The 21184-nt window shown below is 39.0% G+C and overlaps 1 protein-coding gene and 1 long non-coding RNA gene across 5 annotated transcripts in view; both read left to right on the top strand.

The window, feature by feature from the left end:
• The first annotated feature begins 480 nt into the window (after positions 1-480).
• Positions 481-21184, top strand: part of LOC115585715 (uncharacterized) — a 120357-nt gene continuing 99653 nt past the window's right edge. For all 4 annotated transcript variants that reach the window (XR_003984753.1, XR_003984751.1, XR_003984750.1 and 1 more), the window contains exons 1-2: positions 481-720; positions 3264-3355. This is a non-coding gene — a long non-coding RNA (uncharacterized LOC115585715). The remainder of the gene's footprint in view (positions 721-3263; positions 3356-21184) is intronic.
• Positions 18434-20034, top strand: LOC115585714 (rhodopsin-like). The gene has a single exon (XM_030424323.1). The coding sequence runs from the start codon at positions 18526-18528 to the stop codon at positions 19585-19587; it is 1062 nt and encodes a 353-aa protein (XP_030280183.1). The 5' UTR covers positions 18434-18525; the 3' UTR covers positions 19588-20034.

Below are 21184 nucleotides of genomic sequence, written 5' to 3' on the forward strand. Positions count from 1 at the left end.
TGATGCACTTAAGCCATTATGTAAAAGTTACAGTTACAAGTAAAAGTAAAGTTACATGTATGCATTTGTGTCCTGTATTCTAGTTCGACTTGATAATAATTGCTTACGACATTGAGCATTTCTCTAATTATCAGAATCATGTTTTTCTCTATTTTTAAAAATTTGATTGCAGATAAAATAAATATATTTAAAAATGCACTTATGTGGCTCACATGCAGCAAACAATCTGCGAAGTAACTAGTTACTAAATTTAACAGCAACAAAAGAGTCATAAGTAAAAGGTACATTATTTGACTCCAAAATGTAGTGTAGTGGAAGTATAAAATAGCAAAAAAAGAAATTACTTAAGTATCTTAAATAAATCTACTTCGTTACATTCTATAACTGGTTAGAAATTTACAAAAGTTTCCATGGTTACCTACCTTGGCATACGTTTCGGTTGCACCGCCCGGCGGGGACTGTAGGTAGCTCAAACCGAACGCTCACACCGTGGAGCCGCGGTTCCAGCAGGTGTACGAAGGTGACGCGATCTGAAGAGGAGGGGGCGTGTTTTCTGTCAAAACACACGCAGCAAAAGCACCAGCATAACGGTCCAAAAGTAAATTACAAGGCTAATTATAGAGCATTAAGTTCCCAAAGTAAAGAGTTGGATTATATTTTTTTTGCATTGTTGTCGCCGAGGAACAGGGAGGAGAAGGAGAGCAGCTAGCAAGAAGAAGGGTATGTTTAGCAGTAACGTTAGTGCTTAACGGTCGTCATGGTGTGTTTGTAGGGAGTATCTGCCACAACAAGCTGTTTTATCCACTTATTGTTGTTATGAAGACATTTCTAGATAACTCAAATAATCGTCCACGAAGCTGGAGCAGAAACATTTAATTGTGTAGCTCAGTAAATATACATTGTTCAACCTTTGACAAAGTTGAGACAGCAACTTTTGTAAGGCCGAACAAAGATGGCTGACAGTAGCAGGGGTGGACTGGGACAAAAATTAGGGGTGGGCAGATCGATCCAAATATCGATAGTATCGGTACCAAGGTGAGTATTGGTATCGGTTCGATACCAGCGTGATGAGATTGATATTTTTGTTGTAGTTTCTCTTCCATAAATTCAGCAAATCACTTGTATTTCTTCACAGAGTTTGTGTGAGCGCAGCGCTCCTCTTCACCTTTCTCACTCCGCTCACTCAGGTTCACTGTAACTGTAACTCAAAAATATATACTTATATTAAGATATATAACCTACCTCAAGAATATAATAACCCTTTTGTGTATCTGTTGAAGGAACATTAGTATTCCTATTTAGGCTACATGCAGGTTAGAGATTTAATATGTTAAATAAAGTACAAAATCATTAATTGATCAGGAATTAAGTAAAAAGTATTGGTATCGGTATTGGTATCAGCAATACTGGCCCTGTATTTACTTGGTATCGGATCGAAACCAAAATTTGCAGTATCGCCCACCCCTAACAAAAATTTGGCCCTGGACTTTTTGGTCCAGACCGGCCCACTACAATCCGCGCGCAGATATTGTGCCAACTCGCCCCGTTGATGTACATACAAACACACAAGCTCTTAATAACACCACTATACTAAACTATATCCCTTTATATTCTTAAGCCTTGAATAAAATAAATGATAACTACAGAGTGTGTTGCTCACTTGCTCTTAATGACAGCCACCTTCTAATGGTGCCATCCTCGCAGTGGAAAACTTTCTGCCATTTGGCGTTCTTTGTAGTTTGTTGAGGATGATGATTTAAAAATGATGATCTGAAAAATGGACAAACACTAATTTTATTTTAGAAAGACAGTACAGCTCAACATAATGTATAGACAATGAAGCATGACATAAGAGGAAATACTTGTAATTTGTGTACTGCATCATGAGTAATATGTATGCAGATGTTTTATTGTAGCAGTAGTTAAGGAGTTTTTTATTAATTTTAACTGTATAATGTTAAACAGTTGAAAGGACAATAAACCATAAACACTGACTGAAAAAAATATGTAAAGCATACATATTTGTTAAGTTGTTAGCTCAATGTCCTTCATGACCAAATTGGAGTGTGGGCACGAAGAAAGGTGCATGTTGGCACTTTAAACACTCTGGTGACCTGATTTGGGGGATGTCATTATAGGTAGAAAGGATCAAAAACTGTGAAAATGGCAGATCTACATTCTCAAAACACATCACATTGCAACATGTAAGTTGTAAGTGGTTAATTAAAGCAACTAATCAATTATCAGGATAGTATATGAATACGGTTATTGTTTTCTAATACTTTAGATAACTAGATTTAGTTGTAACACACCACACCATCCAGAGTTTGCTATTTATTATGTCAAGTAAAGTTCATAGACAGTTAAGCAACCATTCTGAAGGGGAGCCTCACTCTCTTCAGACTTACTGTCAGACTCACGTGAAGGACCTGCTGCTGAAGCTGCAGCATCGGTGCTGCTAGCCCCGGCCAGGCCGGCCCCTGCAGCAAACATCTGCGAAATTGTTTTACTTTTAGCAGCCTGTGCTGCTAGAGCTTTTCTTTTCCTTTCCCTTCAATCTTTCCGCACCGCCTTTGCGTTTTTTACTTTCCTTCTCCATTTTAGTTTTTCGTGTGTTGTTGTTTTTTTCTCTTGCTCTCTCTCTCACCATCGACTCCTTATCATTAAAAGTGATTGGACGAGGGGGGGTCTAGAACATGCGTGGGTGGGACTCCTGGGCCTCTGTAGCCTCTGGGCCATTGGGCCAGGTATTCTTTAGACAGACAAGCCACTGGGCCAATCGTCATCTCTCTGCTGTGTCTGCAGCTGAGCACTGTGAGCCGATTCATGTCTCACTCCCCGGGCCGGAAGAGTTACAATAGTTACCAAGGCAAGGCGAGGCATGGCCAAAAAAAAAAAAAAAAAGTTGAATAAATAAATAAAAATAAAATAAAAAACGGCCGTCCATCGCCCCATTAGTGACCGGCCCACTGGGAAAAGTCCTGGTACTCCCGATGGCCAATCCACCCCTGGACAGTAGTGACGTAGCTGCTTCATCTGGATCTCATTTCAAAAATACATATTCACTGTTTATTTACAATGTAAGGGAGTTCATTTGTACAGCAACTGGAGACAAAGGCTGTGAGACAGCTGTGGGTAGCACCCGGGGGGCCTCTGGAGGAATAAACACCTGGAGCCGAGGAGAGCACAGATGTTGTTTTTTTAAACCTCTGCGACTGAAAAGTTGATTTACCTTTTGCTTTTACTTCTCAACCTTTCGACAGCAACAAGCAGCCAAACAAAGGCAAGGAGGAGAGGAGAGGAGGTGGGTCAAAGAAAAGACACTGCAGGATAACATAAAGATCAGGCATCTCTGGTGAGTTCTGACTTTGGTCAGAGACAAACTGAACACAAACACACAGACACATAAGCCCTGTTGTTGCTCAGTGTCTGGCGGCTGATGCACAGTATGATATTCTGTCTGTTTTGGGCTGATAAACCCACAAATGAAGCCAAGCTAGGTGGGCTTGTTAAACTAATTAGGCTCGCTTCAGCTCTACCTCTTTGCCCCTTTTCACTTAGCTGGGACTGATGTGAAGTCAGGTACTGCTGAGATGGTGACTGCTGGTACCACCCGCTTTCAGCTTCATTCTGGCTCTTCAGAAATGTGTGATGTCACAGTGGCTCTGTCCACTATTTTTACAGTCAGTTACTCCATATTGCCCACCACCTAATAATAGGTAGTAGTTTGCAGATCGGTAAGAATGGAATAGGCTGAACTTTTTTTTTTTTTAGGAAGGACCCAGATAGTAACTTCATGTTAGCATTGCAGTTGGTTTAGCATTATTCTGTAAAACATCATGCTAATACATGTACATTACTCTTTGTAACATGAGCTACAAATTTGCAGTGATGCAATTTCTGCTTCGACTAAAACTCTCTCTCATGCATATCAGCAACTCTTAACATCAGTTGAGAGGGCGGAAAAACAAATTTTAATGTAGCTGAATGTTTTTTTTGGTGCTAGTTGACATCAAAGCACTGTACTAATACGTACCACCACAAAAGCCCTAGTGACTGCCACAACAGGGAATGGCGTAAGTGTTAATAAACCCTTTCAGATAGCCTAATTTTCTGAAACATGCTTGCTCCAGAGACCTTCCTAACCAAACAGAAAAGAGGCATTATTCAAGGTTACATCACTTGTACAGTTTCCTCTATTGCTGTTGACGAGGTTTGCATGAAGGACGGATGTGATTGACAACGTTTCAACTGTAGTGAAAAAATTCATGTTCCCACAGATTGTTGTGCTGTGTTGTATGTTCCCATTTTTCAGAATTTATCACAGCGCCTTTGCTGTGTTCCCCTGCCAAACACTTTTGAGCCACATGATCCAGTTATAATCAGTTGTTGTTTCACATTTGGTGGAACAAAACAAACAGTAAGACTTTTACACCTCGAACATGGAACACACGCCTGCTGTTGGTTGCTGCATGCCTGTTGAAAGGCAGGACAAGGCCAGAGCAAGGCATGAATCAAGGCTGTGTAACTGGCTAGAGCTCATATGGTGGGTGTCTGGAATATTAAACTGGGCAGACTTGAACTCAGTAAGACCCAGAGCTCAGCAGACATGAGCACACTGTTTGGCCATGATCTGTAAGACATTGTCATTTTACCAGACAGTGAGGAGATCTGTCTCCTGGATGAACACAGAGCTTTGGGGATGCTAGCAGCTTCCAAGACAAGCAACAAACAGATCTGAGAAAGACAGAGATTAAACTGTGCAGCAGGAGAATCACAAGAACTCAGAGCAATGGTTAAAGGACAGCAGTATCTTACCACTCTGTCTATGTGAGCACCAACAGTTACGCAACTAAGTACTGGATGATCATGTTAGCATTTGGGTTATTCGATTCTATTCCAAGCCTTGCAGGGATTACTGATGGGCCTATCATATTTTTGGCAACATCATTTTAGAGGAATTATCTAATATGGGCTGTGTCATTAAATAAGCGAGTAGGATGAGAGAAAAGTGGCACACTTGTGTGTGTTTATATGCAAAGTAGTGAGATAGATGACAGCATGCATGTGTATAGTGAATTATTATATGCGTTGTTTCTAAAATTTAACTGTTGACTTTTAACAGTGGTTGAACATAATCACAAAGAACAAAACAAGATTTGCAGCTTTCATTTATGATTGATCAGGGAGCCTAGCAGTTCACTCACATGCGCAAACGCACACTTAAAGACCCAGACAGACACTCGCACATAAATATGTAATTTTCATCTGACCCAGGTTTGATTATGCATCACACGTAAACACATTTCTGTAAAGCACATTAACCTTTCAAAGGCAGATAGAGAGAAATTTGAAAAAAAAAGCTACATCCATCCTTGTCAGGAATAATCTGCATTTTCAAAGCAGAGCAATGATTCAAGCACTTGTACGCGTGTGCTTCTTTGCACACGGCTACTCACTTTCATTATCTGGTGAAAAGAGCTGGAAACGTTAATCTGTGTTGTAGCTAATGCAGGATTTACACCTTCCTGCACATGGATTTTTGTACAGACATACTGATTAGTTAACTAAAATGTTAACTCTGTTTCCATATTCTTACTCTGTCACGATGTTTGATTTTTATATTTTGCTGTGTCCACTGTCAACATGCAGCAGGTATTAATAATTCAGGAACACTTGCGTCAAAGGAGACTGGGCCATTTATAGCTACAAATGGTTTTATATTTGTATCTGATGGAATAAAAGGATGCTCCTCTCAGCATTGAAGCAGGAGAAAGTGCAGAGGGAAACAGAACAGAAATCAGCAGACTTGTAGTACTGAGATGAGATATGGCGTATAAATAATACACAAGGCAAGAAAAAACAGTGAATTCATGATTAATAAGAAAAACTCAGAGCTGTAACCAGCTGCAGCTGTGGCAGGTACACAGTAGCGGCAAAGACCAGAGGAATGGGAATGAGAGTCTTTGTACTTATGTGTGGTTTGTGCTTACTATGTTTGCAACAATATTAGACTTTTTACAATATGATAACCATCTAAGGAAATACCACAGTTTCACAGTATACAGTATTCCATAAATATTATTATAGTAATCATAAACATTATGATTAGTCAGAGTTAACAACCTTTAAAGGAATGAAAATAGAAGGATTTTCTGGGGGTTGAGCAATACTTTCTGATAATTTCACCAAATATTCTGTCCTGACTGACATGAAGCTAGATCGAAACTTCAAATATATATACATTAATAACACTGATATGGTAGAATTCAATACTGTCAATGAGCAAATGTACAAGGTATGATAACTGTCAGATGTCCTTCGTGCTAACTGAATCCAACTATCTCACGTCTCACTGACATGAACAATGAAATGAACAGGAAGAATGAACATGGCTATTGTTAGCATGCACTGCTATATGTTAGTATTGACTGCACGTTCTCTTCCATTCTTGTGTGACTAGCTTGCAAATAAATACGCCTTGTGAAAGACTCCGGACGTGCGTTCTGGTGTGCATGGGCAGAAGGCCTGCAGGCAGACAGGTTTTAAGTAAAAAAGAGAGGTAGCCTGTCCAATTGTTTCATACAGGATTTTTTTTTACTTTTATTACCGCTGCCAAGGAAGTAATGTTTTCAGTGGTGTCCGAAGTTTGTCAGCAGGATTAAACAAAAACTACTGAATGGAATGGATTTCCATGAATCTTGGTGGACGGGTCTCAGGCCCAGAATGGTCCCCATTAACTTTTGGAGCTGATCAAGAAAAGGGGTGGATCCAGAATTTTCCCTACCTTCGTTAACATTCAGAAAGTTGTTTTTTGATGATTGAGGGAATAATTAATGGATCTCAATGGAAAAAAAGGCGTATTTACTTAATACCCATGAGTGAGAACAAAAGGGCACTGTTGAGTATTGAGGTATGTGCTCTACTGAGCGCCATTCTAGTTTGTCAGGTTGCTGTAGGGATGTCAAGAGATTTTCCTCAAATATTACCAAAAATGCTCCTAGAATAACTTAACAACCCTTAAATGTAAACAGAGGAGTGTTTTATCATTATTACTATTGATCGATTTCACTCCTACGTTGTCTGGTCATGCTGACAAAGTCACATGATTCTCACCCGCTCACACTCAATTTTCCAGCAGGTCAGTTGCTATGCCAATTATCGGACCCCCCCATGTAATTCAATCGACAGACCTGAGGCCGTCTGGTCCTGCTCCTTCTGCAGGGAACTGTGGCTGAACAGTAGACTTCAATTAACTTTCACACTGTAGCTAAATCTCACCCAATATAGCTGTCAGACTATTATCCTTTAGAGATGTGGGGCAGTGTTTCATAACGGCAAGTTAGCAAAACACAAAATCCACTTGATGCAGAAAGAGGGCAGGAAGTCAAGTTGCATGTCTTCTTTAGAGGAGTCAATCAAGTTGCCAACCAGATGGGATGTAAAGCCTTTGTAGCCTGACATACCCCTCAGGAGCCCAATCCATCATCTGCTGATCTGTCTCTGAATCTGCACTAGTACCTCCCTCTCATTAAGGAAATGAAAGACTTAATTGGAAATTGTGTTAATTCTCTGACATGTTTGAAACTTCATCTCACCTTTTTTTCCTCTAATCTGCAGATGCACTTGACTAATTTGGGGTATCAGCTCCACTGATCCATATCCTGGCTAAATGTTTTCATTTTCATCCACTTTCTATTATTTACGCCACATTATGAGCTGAATGATTAATGCCTACAAAAATTACAATCATGCTGGTTCACCAAAACTAATCTGTGGTGGAAAATTGGAATCAGTAGTGGTGAGTTGCTCTTACAGTCATGCTTAAATAAGAATTTTGTTCTGAACTAAACATAATCTTGTAGATGACTAGCACGGTGGCATAATGAATTACTGCTCCATTCATGGACACTAACACATAATGAATATTAATAAATCTACGCAGATGAGTGGAGGCCAGCTTCAAAAACTCTGTTTCAATATTATTCAAGCCCCACAGCTGACAAAACCCCCATTTCTTTTGACCCTTGATGACTAAAAACCAAACATAAAACAGTGTCATCATGCTTTGAGCTGTGTTCTTTGTCATGGCCACAGAATGAAAAACAGTCTGACAAGGCCCCTCAAAAGGACAAGACAAAAGAGTGAGGCCAACCCTTGTGCTGTTAGGTAGGCACCTAATAACTACAATTACATCCATCAGGCAATAAGTATGATACATTAGTCTGTAGTGTGGTGCATCTGAACGGTCAAGCTGCATGTGATACTAATATGGTCTTCACAATGAGCTCATAAGACAACACATTCTGTGGATATTCTCAGTCCAAAATATGATCCTGCCTGAACAGTATGTCAGGAAGAAAGCATTATGCATGCGTAGAAGGAGTTAAATAATAACACATCCAACTGTTGTTGTGCATCTTGCATTTGGAAGCAGGAAGATGCCAGTCGCTGATGGCAGTGGTAGATGCATCTGTTGTAATATCGGACTCTAATTATAGTAAAATAGATGATATGGTTTGGAAGATGCTCAGTTAAGAGGACCACTGCTGACAGTACTGGAGATGTAATGTCAGTTTTGAATGTTAGCCTTTAAACATACAGATGAATACAGATGAATGCTGGTTGTGTTTTGTGCTTTTCAGCAGAGCAAAATAAACAGTTATTCCTGGTGTATCGATAATGTAATGAATGAGAATTGAAACCATTTCAAATATTCAAAATCAATTTCAGTATTTTTGACAATACTAGTTTGAGGTTTTTTACAAACCATTAGATTGATTGTCCAAAAGAGAGCCGTGAAGATGTATTTATTTTTAAAATGCAAAGTGTTAACCACAGTAATCTGCCTTGATTAATCTGCCAATTGTCTATAAAATGAAAAACAGGTAATATAATGTAATTATTGTAATTAATGTAATGGTTGACTTGCACTTACACATTTGTATTAACAATGGCACAAGTAGATCTACATTAATCATGAGTGGTCGCATCACAATCAGTGTGTTTAAGATGGATGTATTACCCCAAATGTCAGTATACTGGAGGGATAGGGAGAAGACAGATTGTTTATCGATTATGGGTGTCGACATTCACTTGTACTGATTTAAAAAGATTAAAAAATACTAAAATGGGTTGCCAAATATACTTCTTCTTATCATTTTTATTTACAGCTGATGATTTGTGACAATGAGCCTTGTTAGAAAGTCTTTGGTTCTATGATGCTACAGAGCGATTTCGTGGATCAAGTATCACAATTCTGAAACATATCGATACTGAATATTTGAAATGGTTTCAGTACTCATTTTTTTGGCAGTACTAGCTGTGTTTTTTCACTCTCCTCTCAGACAGCAAGTTGACACATGCACCAATGTGGTTCCCACATAGCCCCACTTCCTCCAGAAGTGAATTAACTTAGATGCTGCTGTGTTTAACACACAGTATACAAGCCTTGTTATATTATCTTTTTATAAAAATTGGATATTTTTTGCCCTCAATTTTATACCCATGGTATGGAATATGATATGGAAAATGCTAGTTTTGCAACAACTTATAACAGCTTTAGTTGTTATTTAGCATTAAAGACAACAGCTCCCATGATCCCTTGCTGCTGACATGTTTTATTTTGTTTGTTTTGATTGAGAGATCTGTAGAGAAGAGGTACTGTTCTTTTAAGTGGCCCCACAAAAGGCAAAGCAGAAGTCCACACTGGGCAAACTGTACGACCAAAGCTGGCATGCTGGGATAAGGCCCAACCCAGGTGTTCACCTTACTTGCTGCCATACAACCTCAAAATCTGTGTGGCTGTTTAGCATTTGAATGATGAGATACGATAAAAGGAGTTTAGAGAGGGCTGATGATTATGTGTGGCTTTGAAGCGGTTGTTGTGTGATCGTGTGCAGATGAGAGCGTGGGAGGTGTTGTGTTTGTGTGTGTGTGTGTGTGTGTGTGTGTGTGTGTGTGTGTGTGTTTGGAAGTGTTTGCTGATGAGGGTGACATTTGTACACACAGTGAGAGGTTTAACCACCAGAATCTGGGGCTTCTTTCCCTGTACCTTCAAACATCAACCAGGAAAAGTAAGAATCCAGCTCTGCCCAACATGGTTTAGTCTGTGTGTGTCAAAGTGAAGACATTGCTTTCCACACACTCCACAGGATTTCAGCGCTCTGCACATACACAGTGGATTCATCACCTTAGCAACCAGTCGATTTGAAAGATGATGAATCATGCCAAAGACTGCTAATTTCTTTGCAGTTGTCAAACATGAACAATGGGCGGTAAGATGGAGTCACAGAAACGTCACCATTGACTGAATGTTATGTGTGTGCGTCTCTGTGAACTTGAAAGACTACCATAAAGAGACAAAGAGACAGAGAGGAAGAGAGGCAAAATCAGGCTAATTGGAAGGTAGTGATAGAGTGAAAGAAGAGCGATAGACGTACTGCTTGCTGTAACTTCTTACTGACCAGAGAAATTATGTAAGCTCCCCATGAGCTTGCTTGTCCTCTTTTTTATTTCTCACCATACAAATATGTATTTTTAAAGCAAATGAGAGGTAGAAATGTTCTTGAACTCTGTAACATGAAGGTTTCTGCTGCTGTACATTTGATTGCACACCAGGGATCAATAGCTGTGCGCAAATGCAAATTTAAGTCCAGAAGCAGAAATCAGTTTCAGACGCCTGACAAACCAGCCTGAGAAACACGCCATCCCTAGCCCTAAACATATCAGATGCCAGTGGATGGTGTAATGCAGCATGATTTGATTTCCTTCAGGTCTTCGGTGAATGAAGCTGTAACAACCCCTCTGACCCCATCTTCTCTGCATTTTAGGGTGACTGAATGGGCCTAGATGCTATTCCTGACAAATAGCAGTCTTTGAAAAGAGGGGGGAATGTGAGAGGTCCATCTGACATACATTACTGCCTGCTGAGAGTGCTGACACATCCCCCTCGACACAATAATAGCAGAGATTGTGTAAAAGACATCGATTTAGTTAAAGAAACACGGACACACATCAGCTGCAACTGCACCAGGATTTAGGAGAAGCTCTACTGCTACACATAATGTATTAAAATAGCGCTGGTTTGGCAGTGTCAAATACTGGTGCTAATAATTCAGCAACAAAATGCAAATATTGCTTCAGATGATTTGTGTACAATCAATAATAATTCAGACTGTGAACAATTTCATCACAAGCAGTAGACTGAAGCCTAACAGCTCCCACTGCTGGTAACCATCCTGAAAGCATGTGCAGCACCAGATTTCAACTGAAATGCCTTTTTATATGCAGCCTTAATTGATTTAGAGGAGGAGGGGTTCTTTTTCCCCTGTTAAAAGGTTTCTCTCAGTATGACAAGTTCTTTCTCACTCAAATCAAGGGTCTAAGGACCAAGGGTGTCACTCACTCTAGAGATTGTAAAGCCCACCGAAGCAATGTGATTGTGATTTTGGGCGACATAATTAGATTTTTTATTTGAGAGTGCACAGGAAAAGCTCTGCCATTCACCTGTTGTGTGTATTCTCTTCATGCCTGTGACATATCCTCCCGATACAGACATAAACAATGTAGTGATAGCTGGTATGATGTTGACACAACTGTAATTTTCAGTTCTATTTGCAGGGAACCACACATGTGTTGCTGTTAATATAGGCAAGACTTGTAATCGCTAGATGGGCAGCTGCTGCCGCCTCACTTGACACATGCATGAGATGCTCTGGTCACGCCGGCAGTGTGGCTGCTCTAACCTGTTAACATGGAAGCTGAAATGAAAAGCATGCCAGTGTGTCCAGCCTGTAACTGTAACATATATTGATAAACCCATGATGCTGTTTGGGTGCCCAAATAACACCACGGATGTCATTTTCCATGGATGTCACCATGGATGTCATTTTCAGCTTGCATCTATAATATAGAGCCCTCATTTGTCAATATTATAAGCCAATACTGGCTAATACAGACACAGTATATCGGTATCTGCATTTGCTGTCTGACATTTGGCGATATAATTTACATTTTCAAGATAATACAAAAAAAGGAGCTTGGGGTAATTAATAGTTCTTAAATCCTCAGTGACGTTTACTTTGTCAGTGCGATTATGTCATTTTAGTAAAAAGGTTTTTGATGAATTGTAAAATATCCTGCCTCCATTGCATGTCTTTGGCTCCTAACTGATTGACATTTCAACAAAACATGTCATATCACTTTCATATTATATGTTTATTACCTGACTTGTCTGGCATGTTAGGAAGTGGAGTGGATGGTTGTGGACAGTGCTGCCAAACCAGTGACTGCAGTGTGAAACCACTGGAAGTTTCTTGAAGAGGGGCAGTGGTGCTTCAAAACTTGTAAACATGAGTCACCACTGGATATTTTTAAGGAGACCTTTAAACAGGCGAGTTTGTGGCAACTAACGACAATTTTTTTTATTGGCAGTTGGGCCATTTGCAGTTGTGTTTGTGGACCAAAACCTGTATATTAAGCCAAAACTCAATCTTCTCCTATACCTTACCAATTGTTATTTCTGCTTAAACCAAACCAGATCTTAAGCACAGCTTTATGACAAAATAAAAACCAGAAAATGTATCCTATAGAAATGTAAAGTTGCAACATAAACAAACTTAAAGCCTCAACTTTCCTGTAGTTTTGTAGAAATGTACATTACAAACATTTATTCTGGCGATTGAGCAGCTTTGTGTGATAACATTTGAAGGATCATTGCAAAAAATGTGGGCACATATGCCAATATATCTTTTTGGATTTTTTACTGCCTAATATCAGTATTGGCATCAACCTAAGAAAATGAGTATTTGTCCTGCTCTACTACAACATTCTCTAAACTATATTCTATAAATGTAAATTTTATACTATATTGTTGACTTTACATTATATATAGTGTCACCATTATGAGTAAATTAACCCCTACTGACCAAACCTCAGTCAGCTGATGATAATCCTGCAGTCCTAATATAAAGTTGCCATACAGAAGCCATATCGGGTGGATGTTAGAGGAGGGGGATGCTCCCATTCTGCCGTCCTACCTCTTTTATATGTTACCCAAACCATGATCACCGGGTAAGAATTAGGGTAAGTTTGATTATGAAATAGTATCAGGAATGTTCTTTTAATCAATTAAGTGCTTAATTGAATAGCATCAAAGATTATTTTAAGCACTGAGTTATTTTGACAGTGAAACTACAAAAATGAATCTTGACATCCTCGACCACAGCTGATGTTATTTTTGCTCTTACGGATCTGATGATGTATAACCCTCAGTGTGAAATGTATGTGGGAGCTGGTGGTGTGGAATGTGCCATGTCCCGGTCACAGTGTTCCCTCCTCTCTACCGGTCACTCAGCAAGAGAGTTCCTGTGGGCAGAGTGAGAGAGCATCACACTCTGCCCACACATTTGTCCTCTCAAAACCACAGTCATCTTCATTTGCACAAAACAAAAAAGCTGAAGTCAGGCAGTGAATTTGTAGCTGTTTGAACAAGTTTTATTTGTAAAGTGTAATACAAACGGTTCAGACAAAGTGAGACAGAGCTGATGATGGAGTTCTAACACCTAAATACAAGAGGAAGATACAGTTTAGTAACAACACGGTAGGCTAGTTGTTGGCTATGTAAAATGTGATGTTAGCACTAGTCTTGTTGATAAAATTCTGAATAGAGTGTCTTCCAGATTATGTCTACTGTACACATTGGCACACCCCCAGGCAGTAACAGTACCTCTCCTTGTGCTTAAATGTGTCTCCCTTTGGAGAGAAAGCCATGCACTATTTATGAGGATAAGGCTGAATCGTAGTGTATTATTCAGTGGAGAGGTCCTTGTGTGAGGCCTCTATAAACTCAATGTGGATACTTTTTATACACTACCAATTTGTCCATTTTCAGGATCTAAGAGAGGACGAGTTTGGTGTAAATCAGCCAGTTCAACAATCAGCAAAACCATAGCCACAAAAGAGAGGCTCAGAAAAAATTGTGACACAGAAGGTGGTTAATGTAGCTTGTTTATTTTTTAAACTGCATTTAAAGTCTTACTAAAAGTACACAACTATTATCAGCTATCAGCTAAAAGCCAATTATCTCCCAAACTTGGGGTCGGGCCCCTCAACAGGGTCACAAGATAAATCCAGTAGATGCTAAATGGGATACAAAGAACAAAAACAGAAAACCTACCACACACATTTTTATAATTTTTTGTATTAGTCAGTCATTATTTAAATAAAATCATTTGAGCAGTTATGAAGGGAAATCATTTTGTCATAGACATCTGAGACATGTCAAGAGGTCCCAACTAGGCACTACTTATCTAACAGGGGGCCCATGCCAGAAAGGTTGAGAGCAACTATTATAAAATGTAACATTTTACAAGCTTATCATGTAGTTAGTTCGGCCGGCCGATATTATCGGCCGATTTTTGTGTTTTTTGCACGTATCGGCATTGGCCGATGCAGGCTGCTGCGTTTGCCGATCCGGCATTATTTACAGACAGGCATCCACAGGCAGCTCTGTGTTGCTGGAGACGCTGCAAGAAATGGCAGAGCAGAAAACCAATCCAGTGTGGCAGCATTTCACTGAGCACTGTTCTACCTCACCTGTTTTTAATATTTGTTAAATATTGTTTACTTCTTCTTGTTCTACCTCACCTTTTTTAATTTCAATACATGTTCCTTTTTTTTTTAAAAATTGAGACTCGTAACATTTGTTATCATCATTGTGTAATTTTTATGTTGTAAATTGAGGGAGCAAAAGTAGTATCGGCTCCAAATTTCGGCTCAAGAAAATCGGCAGTCCGTATCGGTCATCGGCTAAGGCTGATGAAAAAAAAATCGGTATCGGCATCGGCCCTAAAAAATCCATATCGGTCGATCCCTAGTAAAAACTTCTGACAAGCTAGGGCTCTCAGATAAATGAAGTGCAGTAAAAAGTATATTTCCCCCTGAATTGTAGAGGCGTACAGTTCTTGTGGTGGGTCAAAGACAATTTGATTCAGTGTAATATCAGATGATCTGCTTGTATCTTTAATTGCACTTCTCTTGGCTTCCTGAAGAGGGCAGCAAAACACCATCAGATCTGCCAGAGCACAGTAGAGAGACTTAACAGCTCAGCAACAGGTCTGTACTGATCTCCTCCTTGATGTGTAATCCTCCAGCATTTGCATACACTATCTGGTATATCTGGTGTAGAGATTGTAGCACTCTTGTATCTTCTCCTGGCTCCAGGGGGTTTTGTCTTTGACTAGGTTTTTGCAATTTGATTAGTTTAACTAAAAATTATATCACACAATAGTGAAGTACTTTACTATTACACTGGTATTCCTATGGACAGCATGATTTAATGTACACCAACTACCAGACTGAGATTGCCTATGTCTAAACTTAAACAAACATAAATCTGTGTGTGGACATTTTTCCCCTCATTGATCAATAGACTAGAGTCTTGTCCAATGATTGATTTTATTTGATAAAGTAAAATACAGTACACAGATATTTATACAATACTAAAATGCATAAGAATTAGGGGTCGACACATTATCTTATTGCCCGATTATTGGTATCAGTTATTTTTCTGCCATATAATAAATGTGTATAAAGTAGCAGAAAATGGAAAGTAAAGTACCTCAAAATTGTATCATATTATAAAGACCCTACCAGTTTATACATCAGTGGTTGTTTGAAACTTTTACAGAAAGATTTACTGCAAAATGAATATCAGTCCCAAACATCAGTTTTCAGTTTCCTTGATTTATAACAAGTGGATTGATATCAGCCCTGAAAAGCCATATCAGTCAATCCCAAATAAGATAATCTCAATAAAGTCGTAATGGTTTCCTTGTGGTGCAGTTGCTACCAATGACCTCTGAAGTAAGACTTTTTAATCATGCAGCCCAACACCTGCAGTCAATGTATATCATTCTGTTCTGCTGTGCTCTCTTTAATTGTAGCTTAAATGTAATGAATTCATGTCTGTGTAATTGTTCAATTAACTCGCTCACATGCTTGGTCCTCTGCTGCTGTAAATCTGTTATATTATTAGTCATATAGTCAGTGTCTTTTCTTCTCCACCAGAGAGCACAGTTTCCTCAGAAAGCAAATATTCTCTTTGAATCCTTAAACATTTGAAGTTGACACCAATAGTTTTCAGTGCAGCACACCTTTCTTCTCACTACGCCAAAATATAAATAACAGTAGTATTTAATGACTCGTTTAGTGGCCTGATGATATCCTTAATAATCCAAGACTTTTATCATTGAAGGGATAAATTTAATGTGGATCAAGGGGCCCTGCAGCAATATTTAATTTAATGTGGATCAAGAGGCCCTGCAGCCTTGAACAGGATAATCATGCGCAAAAGACTGATTGACTGATGGTAATTTATCCCAAAAGAAGCTGGTAGGAAAATAATTGAAAAAACTGAACATTAATGAAATAAATTTCTAGCTGAAGTCTTATTTCAGATTTAAGGACAGCAACCTAAATACATTTTAGTAAATATTCAATGAAAAAAATAAATGCATCAATAAATGAATATGCATATTAGGTAAAGAATTATGCATATGAAATAAATCCTTAAGTAAATAAATGGGGGTAAGAAATATATAAATAAACCTAAATGTAAATATATTAAGGAGTTAAACTAGTTAGGAAAATCCTCTCTACAATAGTGGACTTGTTTAAGATAATACTTTTACAAAGCATTTAAGCATACATAACTATGAGCTGAGTAAATACCAATAAAAACTGCCACCATACAAATATTAATAAATACTGACACCAAAATAGGCTCTCAAAGAGGTCTAGTTGCTTCCATACATATGCTGTAACTAATTTATGGTCTGTCAATGTTCATGCAGTTAAATTCTGCTGAAAGTCTACCCATTCATATTCAGCAAAACTATTAATTAAAAAACAAATTAAAGAGAGGAAAGTAAAATTAGAAGATTTTGAATTTAAAGACAACACCCTGCTGAATGAGAATGACCCTCTGTGACAAGCCATTACAGGTCTTCGAGAGTAGCACATCTATAAGCCTCAAATCTCTTTAATACAACACCCATTACGAAAGTGCTGAGCTCTTTACCAGCAGCTAAGATGGTCCAGCACTCAGCAACACCTCTGCCTCTGCTCTACATTCAATGTAGTACAGAGAATTGACCGGTTGCCAAACATTGTGACAGGGGACCAAGACATTTTTAGGATAATCTTTTGCTGGTGTCTTTGAAATGAGACTCCTGTGCAAGAGCTTTTTCAATCTCTGTCAAGTATCTTTGTGATTATAGAAGGCCTCTATTGTTGCACTGGCTCAAATTATTTTAATTTATGGATTATCTCTATATTTGCTCTACTACAGATTTCAGCATGTTCAGAAAAATCCTAGAATATGTTACTAGGATTTTATAGAACAATTCTTGTACTAATGAATGTCTCAGACAGCCCCCGAAAAAATACAGAGTTATTGAGTAGAGCTGTGGTCACTAGTCAATTTATTTGACTTATTTAAACAATAGGCAGATTAATTCATAATGAAAATGATCGTTGTAGTTCAGCTCCACTCAAGAGTGATCCATCGTCAGGACGTTTGATATATTTTTTGGTTGTCAGGAGGATCAACTAGTACAGTGTAAGTGTAAATAAGTGATTTTGATTTTTAAATTGGTCTAAAATCACAAATTTACCAGATTTTCTTCACAGATTAGAATTTGACTGAAACTATGTCATATAACTAAGTACACTGACTCAATTACATATTTGAGGTATTGCATATTTCTGTTTTTTTTCTACTCTTCTACTGAAGGCAAATATTTTACTTTTTGCTTACTACACTTGCATGATAACTCCAGCTACTAGATACTTTGCAGATTACATGCTGTATCAGAGCCAATAATAAAAAAAAACAAACATATATAAATACATGTAAAATTAACCCTTCTACCTTTGATACTTGAATGCTTTTTCTGCTTTGCATTTACTCAAGTACAATTCATACGGGGGACTTTCACTTTTGCTAAATACCTATTTTAACATGATAGATAGTCACCACTAATGATGAAATTGCATGAATTCACCTCCGCCTCCATCTGCTCGTCTTTGTAAATAGTTAGGGGCACCTGGAAGAAAGTCAGAAATACGAAGAGCCTTGCAAACTATATACAGCAAGGTTAACTCTCACTAGTGATAATATACTTTGGAATAAAAAATATTTTCTTATATACTTATTTGCATGAGGTACCGTGTTGTAATAATGCTTTAAAATAAGCAGTTATTGCATATCCCTATGAAAGGCATGAGCAGGTGTAACCTTAATATCTTGATGAGTGATCAGTAATGTTTGCAGTGGTGGCTGGATTAGATATTAACTGTGGCCTAAATCACTTTGTGCTGACGGATTTGGAAAGTGATAATCCAAGGTGTGCCTTTAAAAGCCAGACCTGAGTTCATTAGTAGCAAGGTCCTCTCCATCACTCTCCTCAGCAGCCAGAAGAAACAACACCGAAGGGCTGATCGCAACCGCAAGCTACAACCATGAACGGCACGGAGGGACCGTTTTTTTATGTCCCTATGGTTAATACCAGCGGCATTGTACGGAGTCCTTATGAATACCCTCAGTACTACCTTGTCAACCCAGCAGCTTATGCTGCCCTGGGTGCCTACATGTTCCTGCTCATCCTTGTTGGCTTCCCCATCAACTTCCTCACTCTGTATGTCACCATTGAACACAAGAAGCTGCGTACCCCTCTAAACTACATCCTGCTGAACCTTGCGGTGGCTGACCTCTTCATGGTGTTTGGAGGATTCACCACAACGATGTACACCTCTATGCACGGCTACTTCGTCCTTGGACGCCTTGGCTGCAATATCGAAGGATTCTTTGCTACTCTTGGTGGTGAAATTGCCCTCTGGTCACTGGTTGTTCTGGCTATTGAAAGGTGGGTGGTTGTCTGCAAGCCCATCAGCAACTTCCGTTTCGGGGAGAATCATGCCATCATGGGCTTGGCCTTCACCTGGATAATGGCCATGGCTTGTGCTGCCCCCCCTCTAGTTGGCTGGTCTCGTTACATCCCTGAGGGAATGCAGTGCTCATGTGGAATTGACTACTACACACGTGCTGAAGGTTTCAACAATGAGTCGTTTGTGATCTACATGTTCATCTGCCACTTCTCGATCCCACTGACGATCGTGTTCTTCTGCTATGGCCGTCTGCTCTGTGCTGTCAAGGAGGCTGCTGCTGCCCAGCAGGAGTCTGAGACCACCCAGAGGGCTGAGAGGGAAGTCACCCGCATGGTTATTATGATGGTCATTGCTTTCCTGGTATGTTGGCTTCCCTATGCCGGTGTAGCCTGGTGGATCTTCACACATCAAGGCTCAGAGTTCGGCCCAGTCTTCATGACCATCCCGGCCTTCTTTGCCAAGAGCTCATCCATCTACAATCCAATGATCTACATCTGCTTGAACAAGCAGTTCCGCCACTGCATGATCACCACCTTGTGCTGCGGGAAGAATCCCTTCGAAGAGGAGGAGGGAGCATCTACTGCCTCCAAGACCGAGGCCTCCTCTGTCTCCTCCAGCTCTGTATCTCCTGCATAAAAAGGGCCGTCAACACCGGCTCCATGATCCATTATCCAAGAAGAAGACTTCTGCTCCCCCCGGGAAACGACTGAAGGCTAATGTCTACAGAAATAACTTCCTTTTTGTATTTTTACAAATGAGTTGGTTCAACCTAAAGACAGTTGCAGGAAAGGTCAGGCCATTACAGAGTTTTTCCTGTATGTACAGAATATCCAACTTAACTATCTGAGATTTTTTTTTTTCCAACAAGGAAAGGGAAGAAATATTAATCTTTTACAGTTGGATCCTATATGATACTGGCTTATTTTTGAATGTAGAGGCATGTAATCAAGGCAACGTAAAATAAAACGCACTTTGCAAATGAATCATCCTGTTTATGTGTTACTTACAATTTGGTGGCAAAGTTCATATGACTGTAGTATATTTAATCAAATGAATAAATGTGAATGACCTATTCAGAATGCATTTATGTCTTGAGTCAGTTTCTACTTATCCATTATTTAAGTGACTGCTACTCACTTACAACGATACAGAAACTCAGTAGAGTCTTTGAATTTCATTTGTAGAGGCGCCTGTGTTGCTACTTTAATCTCATTTCAATCACAGGTCACCTTGGATTTAGAACTTGGAATACCTAAGGGATTATGACATTATTAATCAGGGATGAATATACACATGACATAACACTAACTCTATCTGATGACTAATATTAATCACATTAATTAAAGGTTAGCAAAGACAGAGACTTATTGGATAACACAAATTGGTATTACCAAGAGACACCTTGATGCAGAGGTTATGGAATGGAAACAATATTACTCCTCACTTGTGTTTCTTACTTCCATCATGTCACATACCTACAATTTATTCAGTGTTTGTACATTACTCATTATTTCTAAGTAGGGGGACTAAAAGCAAAGTATTACCGGTTATCATTGCTAATTAAGTACAGCACATTAATTATGCTCAGCTGTGTAGTACTACACTGTAGTATGTTGCAAATTATTAAGCCTACACCTAACAAATGCAAAGTGTCAATTAGAAGAATTATTGGGAGAGATTGCCAACATTTCTTAATAGATTTTAAATAATCTTGCCATACAGCTGTCATAATAATAATAATGATAAAAACACCATTTAGAGCAATAGTTTTCTGTTAGATGCACTCATTCGGTAATACTCTGTAACTCCATAGACCCACTTAAGAGCTAGACAGGTTTACTGTAGATTTATGTTCTTGAAGGCCATGCTCTTTTTCAAATTCTGTCAAAGACATTACGATGAGAAGGACAGGTTTAAAAAAAAATGACAGAAAATTAATTGACAACGTGAATTCCTCCTACTCAGTTCTTGGTTTTGCGGCATGCCGCACTAGAGAAACACAAATGCCTCAGGATCTCTCCCATAATGACCTTCATTGGTAGCTATAGCAACCAGCATACCGCTAGATCTTTTGTGGAATACTGATAAACTCACCGGGCAGTCTGAAGTCAAGCTCAAGATAAGAGATTAAGGAAAAACAACATCAGTCACTCACTGCTTTTATTAAACACCAAAAAGAAAAGTGTTTCTTGCTTTGGTTGCATAATCATGTACCCATAATTATAGTAAAGGT

Source organism: Sparus aurata, chromosome 7 (assembly GCF_900880675.1).
Source record: "Sparus aurata chromosome 7, fSpaAur1.1, whole genome shotgun sequence".
In the NCBI taxonomy this organism is placed as follows: Eukaryota; Metazoa; Chordata; class Actinopteri; order Spariformes; family Sparidae; genus Sparus; species Sparus aurata.

Coding starts and splice junctions, on each gene's coding strand:
- LOC115585714 (XM_030424323.1), top strand. CDS start 18,526: ATGAACGGCACGGAGGGACCGTTTTTTTATGTCCCTATGGTTAATACC.